This window comes from Apiospora marii (genome assembly GCF_038362585.1).
Source record: "Apiospora marii strain CBS 49790 chromosome Unknown utg000011l_segment0_segment0, whole genome shotgun sequence".
NCBI lineage: Eukaryota > Fungi > Ascomycota > Sordariomycetes > Amphisphaeriales > Apiosporaceae > Apiospora > Apiospora marii.
This window is the reverse complement of record NW_027117382.1, coordinates 2,201,468-2,213,488: the sequence shown is the minus strand read 5'-3', so window position 1 is coordinate 2,213,488 and position 12,021 is coordinate 2,201,468. Positions and strand designations below refer to the sequence as shown.

Below are 12,021 nucleotides of genomic sequence, written 5' to 3'. Positions count from 1 at the left end.
TTCATAACGGGAGCAGTAATTTGTGCTCGAATTGCTTTCTACAATTGCTTGGAAAGGAAGGTCTTCGATTAATTTGCTAAGCAGACCAACTGGGCTGTACGTTTGAAAGTCATGTGTTCTGGGTATGCGGAGGATTGGGCAATGTTACCTGGAGGAGTCCTGTATTTTTATAGATAGAGTAGATAGACGACTGAGCCTTTTAATGAATGCATTACCTATTTTATTTCATCTTGAGGCGGGTTTCCGCTGTGCCTTGTGCCATGTCACGCCCTCTTCTCGAATGCTCTGAAGACCTCCTCGTACATGGTGCCTCCCATCTTATCTAGAAATATCCAAATACCACGTTCACAAATTAATGCACAATTCACTGGTCTTGTTACCATATAAAAATCTGGAAACACGTTTCCCTCCCAATTGTTGCCCCCAGGGGGAAGTATCAAAACTTTCATACGAAGAAAGAGATCGTCTCTAAAGCTATTGTGCCCGAGATGAATGATTTGCAATTCATCTCTCTAAAAAGAGGTCATAATGTGAATAGGTATCCCTTTCGCCTGCGCCCAAAATACGCCGCCAAACAGCCAAGCAATTGAATGAAGCAGAGGGCTCCCCAGGGATATAAGGTATATATATATGCGTGTGCTGTCCAACACAATCCAAAAACAAGTGACATGGGAGAGTAAAAGGGGAAAAGCCCCCTCCCCCAGAAGTTTCTCGCCATGCTGTCCCAGCTTCCCACATTGCTGCTGGGTTTCAATAAACAGCCGAACCCAGAAACAAACAGGCTTGAAATGGCTAAGACCAAGGGACAGGTGTATCATGTTAATTCCAACAGGCTCGTCAATCATGGATTCCGCTCTCCACCCATCATCGCTGTAATCTCTCTCGCCCTCTTTCTCGTTGTGCATTCTTAAAGAAGCTCCAGTCGTGCGTTCGCTGGCCCCTGCTGGGCCAAAGAGAATACACAGATTAATTCGAAACATTTAATTAAAAGAAAAGTCGTCACCAGCATCGCAGGCTCCTCCAGAAACTGCTATGGCCACCGAGCCGCTCGCCATTGTTGTCGAGCCTGGGCCCCCGGGAGCCAACGCGGCCCCGCTTCTCGGGGTCGCCACCGTCGTTGTCACCCCGGACGCTGCCCAGCGGCGTAAGGGGTTTGGTGACACCGCGGCGGTCCATGTCGGTATTGTCAAGGACGCCCAGCTCAGCAAGGCGGCGGGCCTCGACGACACGCCGCACGATGAGGGCAAACGTCTCCTCAATGTTGACCTCGAGGCGCGCGCTCGTCTCCATGAAGCCGCAGCCGCGCTTGCGCGCCCAGTCGAGCCCCTGCGCCGCGGGGACCTGCCGCGACTCCTGTAGATCGCACTTGTTTCCCGCGATTATCTTGACGGGTGGGACAGTACGGGCACCGGAGCCCGCCCCTCCCCTGCTGTGGTGGCTATTGGGACCCAGCCCTGCCTTTTGCGCCCGGCTCGCGTTATCGATACGCGTCTCGGCCTCCATGTCGATCAGATCGTTGAAGTAGGAGAGTGCTTCCAGGCTGTCGCTCGAGGTAATGTCGTAGACGAGTAGGAAGGCGTCGGCGCCCAGATTGGACCCGGCCCACATGCCGCGGTACTCCTCCTGACCCGCTGTGTCCGTCAGGGACAGGTGATAACTGGTGCCGTCGATGCGCCGCGTCACGCTGTATGAGTCCTCGATGGTTGGATCGTACTCCGATGTCCACTGCGAACGGACGAGCCGCAAAGTGATAGAACTTTTACCGCACCCGCCATCGCCGCATATCGTTATGCTGATGGGGACCGGGGGTTGGGGATTTGACGTTGGGCGCATGGTGATGGAGGAGGATGGAGACCAGGCTTGTGTTTTTGTATTGTTGCAGTTGATTTCTTGCCGTTGTCAAAGTATTGGTTTGTTCTCCGTTTACTTCAATGCTCGCAGAAGGAGAGGGTATCGTGGTTTCCCGAAGGAGAGGCGTCGAGCCAATGCTTATCGTACAAGTCGCCAAGTCGTTCAAATAAAGAAAGAGAGAAGCCGAGAAGGATCTCAAGAATGCTTCGAGAAGAAGACCAAAAGGCTTTCCGGGGCGCCTGCAGAGCCAGCAAGCACTGAAACGTGGTGCTTCTAAAGCGCGCTGGGGGCGGGTGCTGGTTCCGCGGAAGGTGTTGCTTTTCGAGATTTGGAAGGCGTGGCTGGCCCTGACTATTAAAGTCGAGAATAACGGTGCTCGATAATGGTGGAGTGCGCCAAACAATGCGCCGCGTCGCAGAGCTTGCCACTAGAAGGGAAGTGGATGTTTGATGACGGAAGGACAGTGGGATGAACGTCAGCGTTGGTCAAACACTGGCTGATTCCCAAGATCGGTGGGTGCGTGGTTCGCACTTTGTCTGGCGGCGGAAAGTAGGAATGCGACGTGACACAAAACCGCCCACTTGGTTCCCCGACAAGAATGCCCTGCTATAAGTATGCAGAGTCAGGAGAGATGACGAATGGTCCAAAAGAGAAACGCCGGAATTCCCGCTTCTGAGTAGTTGACAGAGAGACCAAGGGAAGTTACGTTTTCTGTCCTTTTTTTCTCTTCCTTTTTCAGTCGTCAATTCCAATTCCAATTTCCCTCTCCGTCTCCTCTCCTTGCCGTGTGCTTCGGAAAGTAGCGATGGGCTTTGTCCACCTAGGACTTGGATGAAGGGAAAAGAAAATATTAAAAGGGTCCTCCACCGTAGTGCCGGGGGCGTTCGTGCTACTAAGATGAGCCGTACCGTGTACCGTAGCTGCGTAGTGCTGGTGGGGGGACCTAAAGGGCCAACACGCCCGCCCGATTCGCCAATGCTGCTTCAACGCGATGCTAGGAAATCGTGCCGCGGGCCGTCCTGACTACGCCTCGAAACTCTAAAAGATGACCGATGGATGGCACGATTCAGCTGTAGACGCGATATGATGATGAAGACGGTGCTCGGTCAGAGAAGGCGGAAATGACTGAGCTACTAAAGCAGGCGTAGGCGAAGAAATAGGTAGTGAGTGCTAATAACAAGCCGATATTGTAGAATCAGAACGAACCAGGGAAGGAAAAGAAAGCAAGAGAGAGAGGAGATAAGAGATCGGGGTCGTTAAGGTTGCTTTTGATATGAGAACGGAGGCAAAAGCGAGGCCCAAACTTGATGCTTCTCGTGTCGTCGTTTGGCAAGGTGTTCCATCCAGGGTGGATTGCCCAGGTATCGCTAAAGTTGGAAAAGAACCCAACCCATGGCAGCAGGGGGGGGGTAAACGCTGCAGCTGCAGATGTGATGTGTGCGAGGGGTATGCTTGAGCCCGGGCGTTGGTTACCTGCCCTCTTGCCCTTTCCATCCAGTCTCGAGTCTCTGTGCAAGTCGCGACTAAACCTAGTTTGAAGAGCGATGATGATCATGTACTTGTTGCATTGTAACCTCAGTATGGGAATACATAGGTTATATGTTTACCCGTCACTTAAGACGAATCCGACATATCATATCTGTCGAATACGGGGCAGTGCTTGTGAGAGAAAAGTCAAATACATCTGGTGGTCTGGACAAAGATCGTCTCGGATGCCCAGTCCAAAAAAAAAGCAGAAACGTTTCTTCTGACGGCCGTCTGCCCCTTCAGTTCGTCGACCACGGTTGACGGGTCAGGTCATCCCCATCCTGTCTCAGCAGTATGCAGGGAAGCGCAAGTATCATTGAGGGGTATGCAGAACCCGGCGAGTTGCTGTCAAAGTGGGAAAGTGGTATGTTGAGTGCGTGCATATGTACATGTAATGTATGCACTGAGCTCGACTAAGGTTGACAGAAGGGCACCACTTGCGTGCTACGGAACCCTAGCTCTGGCGAATGGAAAGCATTCCCAGGGCCCGTGATAGTGACAGGTATGGAGAGTGTCCCATTGCAACCAAATAGGGACCGTGATCAGTGGTCGGTTACAGGCAGTGGTGGGGCCGCTATAGGTCGCTCCAAAATTGATGATACCATTGTTGCAGCCTCGGGATGAGCCTAGAACTCAGACGTCTGGTTTGTGACTTCAGAGGTAGGTACTCTCAAGAGGGTCATCCAACATCCGATGCCATTGAGCAAAAGAAACAGACGCTTGCTGAGGGGCAAAGGGGTATTTGTTTTTGGTTATCGCTTCCAAGTTTGGCACATCGTGAGGCGGACATTGCTCCTGCTCTCCTGCAAGCTGTGGTGGTAGTAGGTGGTACCTAGAAGTAGGGCGGTTGGCCACACCTGGGGCAGAGCTGGGGTACTGCTTTAGGGCATGATCGCCAGCATGGCTGAACCCTGAGCCATGCCATTCCAAGGGCATCACAAGAGAAGGATCTTCGAAACCGGACCGGACTGGCGCGATCTAGACGCAGACGAGGAATTGCTCCGAGTAAACAATTCCTCCAACCCAAAGACAGACCTCGCACATACAGCATCGACTTGAGATACAGGACATCTTTCGATCCATTCGTGGGTTTGGGGGGCACTTGGGGGTGCAACTTCCGTCCAATGCCAACTGCCCTGAAAGCTTGGGTGGATGCACGTACTTTTGCGCGTCGCTAACCCACGTGCCTCCAGGGATTAGCTCATCCAAGCCAACCCCATCCTCGGACATTTGTTTGGGTCCCCAATCGTTCGGTTTGGGAAACCCCTTCGCGTACGCTGTCACAAGATACGTAATACATTTTGGTCATATTCTCCCATTTGTTGGCATTCTACTATACAAAAGCAACTATAATATGATGGCTGCAACGCAACTATATTCGCATACACCACGATTCTTGAATTGGTGATATAAACATGTTTCGTCCGGTCACATCGGCCGCGGCAGGGTTGCACTGCACCCTGGGTATGGTATATTGATTGCGTTATGAACCTTATATGAGCCGATGTCTCGTCGCTCGAAGGATCTCAATATGGTACCGGGTTCGGTTGATTGCTGAAGCACTGCTCGAAATAGCAACCAACACGATGATGGGCCCTGACTGCCGACTTTGGGAACGTCGGATGATTAACGTACAAAGCGCAATGATCGTCGGGCGTCGCAGCATCTCCGAGCGAGTCCCACTTCCCCCGTTTTGTGAAACAGGTTCATCCTCAATGGCTTGATTTCCCCCCTCGGGACTGGTCGGCGATCGCTACACTCCCGGCGGCGCAGCAGCTTAGCTCTATCACAAGCCGGCGCTGCTCTTTAGCAGATGGCCAACCGCCGGGGCTCGGAGTATGGGACCGGGTTGGAATACTAGAAGCCGGTTCGCCTTGTTAGGTAATTTACGCTGCCAATCCTCCCTCATCGGCTCACATGCTGCTTGGCCGCTGAACAAACGCGCAATGGATCGAGTCGATGAGCCGTGACAGGAATTTTGACCTGAGGAACACCAAATTTAACTGATGACACATCGTACCCAGCAAGGACCTCCTCGGGCAGTGGGTCTGTTGAAAGCCAGCATATGTTCTGCTCGAACGTGCCGCGCGCCTAGTGCAGAGTGGTAGACGAGCCAACTCATGGCGGCCTTGACCGGCTCGATGACACAGCTTACGGACGACCGCTTGAAACCCGGGCCAGCCGTGCCAGCGGGAAAAATGCGCGCCGTACGCGCTGCCCAACCGCGTGCCTTGACCCTATCCGCCGGCAGATCATTTGAAGGATAGCATGCAGCAGTGTCGATGTGCTGGGTGATATTAGCCTCGTGACACTCTGAGCGCCGGGACGTGCTCCGAGTCGAAGAACAAGGTGCCGGTGTTATGACAGCTGTATGACAGGGTGCTTGAAACACATGAAGGGTGGGCGTGCGCCGATGGTATGGTAGCTGTACCGGGAACGGTTGGTATTACCCCAGTCCGTAATCAGCGTGACCTATGATTGCTTTGGTTATGTTTTATCCCGAAACCAAACTTCTGGAGACCAAGCCAATGTCACGCAATCGTCCGTTTGGTGCCAACCACAGAGCCGGGTCCGGCATCGTGAAGGTTGCCGGCCGAGTGCCAGTACAGACTACGGAGCTTGTCAGTTGGGATGCTACATGTACCCAGGTAGGCAGTTAATTTCTGCCCGTATGATTATGGGCCACACAGTGTTAGTGCCATTGAAGAAAGTGGCGAACGGTTTCCAACACAACGTCTTCTTTCCTTCATTTCCAAACTAGGCAAAGGCTAATTTCAGCGAGGACCCCGGGATCGCCGTCGAAATCAAAAGGAGAAACAATCGATGAGATACTGACAAACAGGCCGACTCCAAGTAGATGGAATTTCCATCTCTATCCCAAATCATCATCAACCCCCAGCCAGCAAGCCAGCCATGTCTTGCGGTGCTGGCCGATCCTTCATCGCGCGGATCGCCCTAGCTCTCGTCATATTGACTGCCACGCTCTGTCTCTTTTGGTACCGGGATCTTGTGTCGGACCCATCGCGCGTGCTCCCCCACGCCCCCTTTAAAGCATCGCAACCCCAAGATGAGCAGCAACAGCATGTGACGGCGACGACGACAACAGCGGCAGCGCCTGATGCCCTAAAGCAGAAACTTGTTTTGGGCCCGAAAAATGCCACATTGGGAGTACGTGATTTTGTCCCGCATTAATTGTCGCAATGTCCTCATGCTAATATTGCCCATGTAGTTCGACTCGATCTTGGCCTTGTCTAAGGGAGGAAGCCAGTCATGGCGTGTCAAGGGTTTGCAGGCGGCCGCGGAATTAAGCGGCTTGCAGGTCACCGTGCCACCGCAACCGACCTGGCTTCCGGAGATGGTGGATGCCTTTGCTGGCCTCAGCCCCGAGGGCGTCCCGAAGCCCGAGCCGGGAAGCGCAGCCGCTTGGCTTGCGCATATCGACCTGCTCAAGTACGTACTCCAGAGCGAACTCAACTCAGCGCTCATCGTCGAGGACGATGTCGACTGGGACATCAATATCAAGGTAAATTCCTCGGCCATTTCCGCTCCTTTACAGGTTCAATCTGACATTTCCCCCCTTTTAGGAACAAATGAGCCTTATTGCGGAAGCAGTGCGCCAGAAGACGCAGACGCCGCATGACGAGAGCAACCCTTACTCTAGCCAGTGGGACATCCTCTGGATCGGCCACTGCGGCGACACGCCCATGGCCAACGAGACCCTCAACCTATTCAAGGACCCCACCGTCCTGGAGCACAAGCGCTACGTGGGCTTCGAGGGCACCAAGAGCTACCTGGAGGCGCACATCCCCGAGGGCCAGCGGGCCGTCTACCGGTCCCAGGGCGCCGTGTGCTCGTACGCCTACGCCGTGCACAAGGCCGGCGTGCGCAAGGTGCTCGACTTCGTCTCGACGGGGCTGGGCCAGGCCTACGACACCAAGCTCTTCTACGGCTGCCGCTCCGGCCTGCTCAACTGCGTCGCCGTCACCCCCGAGGTCATGGTCCACTTCCGCCCCGACGCCCAGTTCGGCCAGACCAGCGAGGTTGGCCGCCTCAACGAGGGCGACGCCCCGGGGCGCATGGCCAGCGACGACGGCAGCATCGGAGGGCAGGAGGGCGGCGGGCACCCGGACAAGGTGGCCGTTTCCATGGCCGAGAAGATCACGGGTACGACCAATAACATCAGACAGAGCGCTAGGTGCATGAGCTTGTGGAAGAAGACTTGTATTGGCGGCCACGAGTGATTCGGCGTGGTTCTGGCGACCAAAACGCCTGCTGTGAAACCAAAATAGCAGGTTCAGCGTCTGGTAACGAAGGAGCAAAGGCGGACCCTATTGGAAAGGATAGCCTCTGTAGCGGTTTTACAATGATAAATAACTGGCATATGAAGAACTTGTCGCATGACGCGTATTACCGAAGTGCTTTTTAGTGATTGTTCGGTGTTCGTTTTGGGGGGTAATTATATGAAATGATTCAGCTATAGCAACCGGCGTGAATACTGGAATGTCCATTAATTACATTGTTAAACTGTACAATCACTAGAAAACTACCTGGATAAACTTCAAATAGTTATGCACCCTCGCGTTGCAGCATTGCGTGAAACGCCAATAATAATAATAAATATATTGCTATTATAAAGCAATGTTTGTTCTATTTCCTCGAAAAACATGAGGCTAAACGCTTGTACACTAATGCTCGTCATTCTTGCCCAATCCACCAGCACCACGCATTTCTAGCCGCTCATCTAAGACAGAAGCAGTATCGTCATCGTCATCGTCATCGTCATCGTCATCCCCATCAGATTGATCATCCACCTCACCGGCAGCCTGACCGGCGTCATTGCCGCTTGCCCCCGTTGCGGGTCGCCGTTTCTTCTCGAAGTCCTGCCGGTGAGCCTCGGCCATGATACGGCGGATGCTCTCGCCCCCGGGTCGGACTTCGGAACGTCGGCGCCGGCGCAGCCCAGCCTCATCGGGTGTACGTGCCGCGGAGGCCGTGGTCTCGGCTGTAGCGATGGCCGTGATCTCGTGCGGCGCGGCACTGCTTGCTGGCTCCTGTGCGGAAGGGAGCGCTTCGCCTGGGGTTTGGCGCTCGCTCCCGCTTTCGTCGGAGCTGGGGCGCTCGATCAGAGGCTCGTGGCCTAGGTGGTATGGAAGGGGAACATCACGGCTCGCCTTATACTGTGCTACGTTCCCGCAGTGTTCGTTCTCGACACGGAGAAGAGCCCACATGCCCCGACGGGTGACTTCCGCGAAGCCCAGAAGAAACGAGACAGCCGTACTGTGTTGCGTGTCGTGCGTGAAGATGGCATAGAAGATCCAGGCGAAACGTAAGATGGGGTCGATTACCATGATGGCGTAGTAGATCCATCGTCGTTTGAGCGCAAGTATGTCGCGAAGCAGGTTGTGGCGCGCGTCGGGCTGAAGCAGTGAGAAATCCATCAACAGATCCCATATACTGCAGTATATGGCGTTGACGGTGCTGAAGGTGACGAACAGAGCCAAGTTCGAGTGCGTATTGTGCATACGGTAGATGGAGAGCATCACAGCTGCCAGAATGGTCATACCGTATTTCCCACAGTTGACCAGATGCGGGAACATATTCTTGGTGTCTGCATAACGCCTGATGCACTGAAATGCACGCCAAATAGCCGGCACGGCGTTGAAGAAACCAAGCAGTCTAGAATGACTGGAATTACACTGAGATGGATCGTTCCACGAGTGTGCATACAGGCAAAAGAACAATTCAACGTTCTGGGTTCATCAGTCAGAAAGTTCTGCAGGAGATGGGAGATGGGTGACTTACACAGGTGGCGTATGTTAGCGAGCAATACATATCGCCCAGGAAGAAGTCGCGAAATTCGACTGGGAACAGTCCGGCAAAGAGTAAACGGTACTGCGATAAACGGTTAATACGTGTCTATGACCGTGATAGTGGAGAAGTGGGATTGTGTTAATTGACTTACATGAGAATAAGCAAACCATTTCCGACTCCGATGGCCAAGAACGGGTGCCGGCAACAGGATAAGCACGACTGTGAAGAATATCAGGAGGACCGGATAGTACAGGAACATGTCTGGTGATCCGTAGCGCGTAAAGTTGAGCCATATGAATATCCCGAGAAGCAAGAGGCAGAAACTCGGGAATGCGGCAAGCTCCCGCCAGTCAAGGTGATGACGAGGATCGAACTCGAAAATGAAAGGGTAGTTGATCTTGTTTTTGTTCCAGAGATAGCAGTCGCCGCAGAAGAGGGCGAAGAGATACAACATCAGGAAGTAGCCGCCGTATAACTGCATAAGGTATGTGGTCTGCTCGCGTACAATCGGATCAGGATCGAACAGCAGCTCCACGCCGTAGACAAGACCCTGTAGTGTGAACACGGCACCGGTGCCAATGAAGAGGCCGTTGACAAATGTGCTCCCAGACACATCCTTCGGCCGCCGGGTCAGCCGGCGCAGCTTTCCGGCCGCGATCTTGTGGTTTCCCTTCTCGAAGTACCTCGCGTACAAGTCCTCAACGGCAACCAAGTGCGATTCGAGCACGTCGCTGTTGACGAACCATGACTTGTTGACCTTTTCGTTCATGTACTTGTACGGCGGCCTGGCGTTTACGGCCTTGTCGTACTTCTTGTTGAGCTTCCGGAAGGCTGTCCGGTTCAGTAGCGTGTACGACTTGAGGAGCTCAAGGCCTCGATAGAATTCCTGGAGGGCCAACTTCAGCTTGCGCTTTGCCGTGCGGTAGGGCACATCATCGTCGTGCGGCTTCTTGACATAGTCGCGGCCGGACTCGGCTGTTCTGCCGTTGAAGTTGGGCGTTGTAGGCATCTTCATCAAGGCTTTGGAGTTTGGGCCGGGCTTGAAGATCTTGGACTTGATCGGATCCATCCACCCCTGTGCGCTCTCACCATTGATCTTCATGTGGTGGCCATGGCCGTTTCCTGCCTCGCCATTCTTGCGTCGCTTCACTTCGGCAAGCTCGTTGGCCCGCCGGTTGCGCATCTCGTGCAGCTGATCACGGAGCACCGACAGTCTCTGTCCCGCCTGCTCTTCTTTCTGCTTATAGAAAGTCTCAACCTTGTCAAGTTCACCGTCTAGAAACTCGAAGAACTCATGTTCTCTTTGCCGCACAGTGTCGAGCGCATACAGGCCCATATCGGTCCTGCTATCCCCATCGACCCCGGCAAAATCGCTGGTTCCGGATGAGAAGAGGCGTCTTAGGCGCATCGAGGATGTCCGTGCCATGGGAGAAGGGTCTGGTAAGGCCGAAGTCCTCCTGTTGATTGGAACAGGGGGTGGATCCATCGACAAACTTCTCTGGAGGGTCAGGCGACTTGATCCACCCGCAGCAGGGTCGTCGATTGCAGGCCCGGGCAAAGCAAACGCATTCTTATTGCTCGAAGTAGCGGCCAAGACCAACGGAGACTGCGACGGTGGTGTAGGTACGAAACTTCCATAGTTTCCGGTATTACTAGGAGATTTGGTCAGGGATTGGCTCTCCCTCCTTGCCATGGCCACGGGCCCGGCAGTAGCAGCACGCCCCAAGGGACCTGGGCCTTCGGTTGTCTGCCGCTCAAGTCCATCATCGGGTCTGGGGGTAACTCGATTCTGGAAAGATGTCGGCGTCTTCCGCGGGCGCAATTCACCTCTTCTGCCTAACGGCGTGGTGTTCGCCTTGGCAATGGCCCGGGTCACGGACTTGACATATTTCTTGCCGGCCTTGTAGTTGAGATACTTGATTCTCCATTCTGGTTCCTGAGTTAGCCAAAGTTTCCTCGCGAATGACTAAGTAGTTGACCCCGCAAGAACACCACGACAACTGGAGGGAATCGGCGAATCGATATGTGAATATGTGTGACATGACGATGATATATAATATGATAGGGCTGGTGCATCAAGATCATCACGCAGGTTTCGAAACAAATCCTTGCTTGCGATTGTGGGTATATCTGCAGGTCGATATCGTAAAAACTTACCAGGCACCAAGTCCTGCTCAAGCTCCTTTGCGAATTTCATGACGTCAAACTCATAATAAACAGCGACAACAGCAGCAGCAGCAGCAGCAGCAGCAGCAGCAACAACAACAACGACAACCAGAATAGCGTTTCTCAACGGCGGTGGCGGAATGCTGCTAGGAAAGGGAAGAAAAAGAGAGATTGGCGGCAGTCAAAATAAAGGCGTGCCTTAGGTTGGAGCCAATTGAACCAAAAATGGCTTGTGAAAATAAATCTGGGAAGGACTGGAATGACAAGGCGATGGTTTTGTAGCACAGGGGCCCCTTCCCTGTTCTGATTGGCCGCATGAACGGATCGACCCAGTGTCTAACGCCCCGGCACGCCTGGCCGGGCATGACTAGGCCAACGAAGCTAGAGTCAAGAAAGACAATCGATTCCACCATCTCCCCGGGAGCATCACGACAACAAGAACTCGTCGCTGCTTGGTACGAGCACGGATCAACTACGGCCGGCCCTGTGGAACAGCCGCTGAAACCCGAGACGTCCAGCATTAGTCAATTGGTTTAATCAATTGTAGGCGCACGATTGACGAGAGTACCGGACGGCGGTCCCGTCTCCTTCAAGGAGGTCAAGTTGCAAGGATGGAGATAAGGCTCAACGGTACGACCCGGGTTTGGCAGCTGATGCAGATCTGGT

General features: G+C 53.6%; 3 protein-coding genes across 3 annotated transcripts; 1 reads left to right on the top strand and 2 right to left on the bottom strand.

Annotated features, from left to right (window-relative positions):
* Window positions 1-999: 999 nt before the first annotated feature.
* On the bottom strand, window positions 1,000-1,833 carry PG985_013787 (Ras family protein; the record flags this gene model as incomplete). The annotated part of the gene is made up of 1 exon (XM_066833553.1): window positions 1,000-1,833. One exon carries the CDS (start codon window positions 1,831-1,833, stop codon window positions 1,000-1,002), a length of 834 nt encoding a protein of 277 aa, XP_066678293.1.
* A 4,458-nt stretch (window positions 1,834-6,291) lies between these two features.
* PG985_013786 (uncharacterized protein) lies at window positions 6,292-7,619 on the top strand (the record flags this gene model as incomplete). Its single annotated transcript, XM_066833552.1, has 3 exons — window positions 6,292-6,546; window positions 6,608-6,901; window positions 6,963-7,619. The coding sequence occupies 3 exons, from the start codon at window positions 6,292-6,294 to the stop codon at window positions 7,617-7,619; spliced, it is 1,206 nt and encodes a 401-aa protein (XP_066678292.1).
* A 444-nt stretch (window positions 7,620-8,063) lies between these two features.
* PG985_013785 (uncharacterized protein) lies at window positions 8,064-11,386 on the bottom strand (the record flags this gene model as incomplete). The annotated part of the gene is made up of 4 exons (XM_066833551.1): window positions 8,064-9,128; window positions 9,181-9,270; window positions 9,341-11,118; window positions 11,347-11,386. 4 exons carry the CDS (start codon window positions 11,384-11,386, stop codon window positions 8,064-8,066), a joined length of 2,973 nt encoding a protein of 990 aa, XP_066678291.1.
* Window positions 11,387-12,021: the final 635 nt, after the last annotated feature.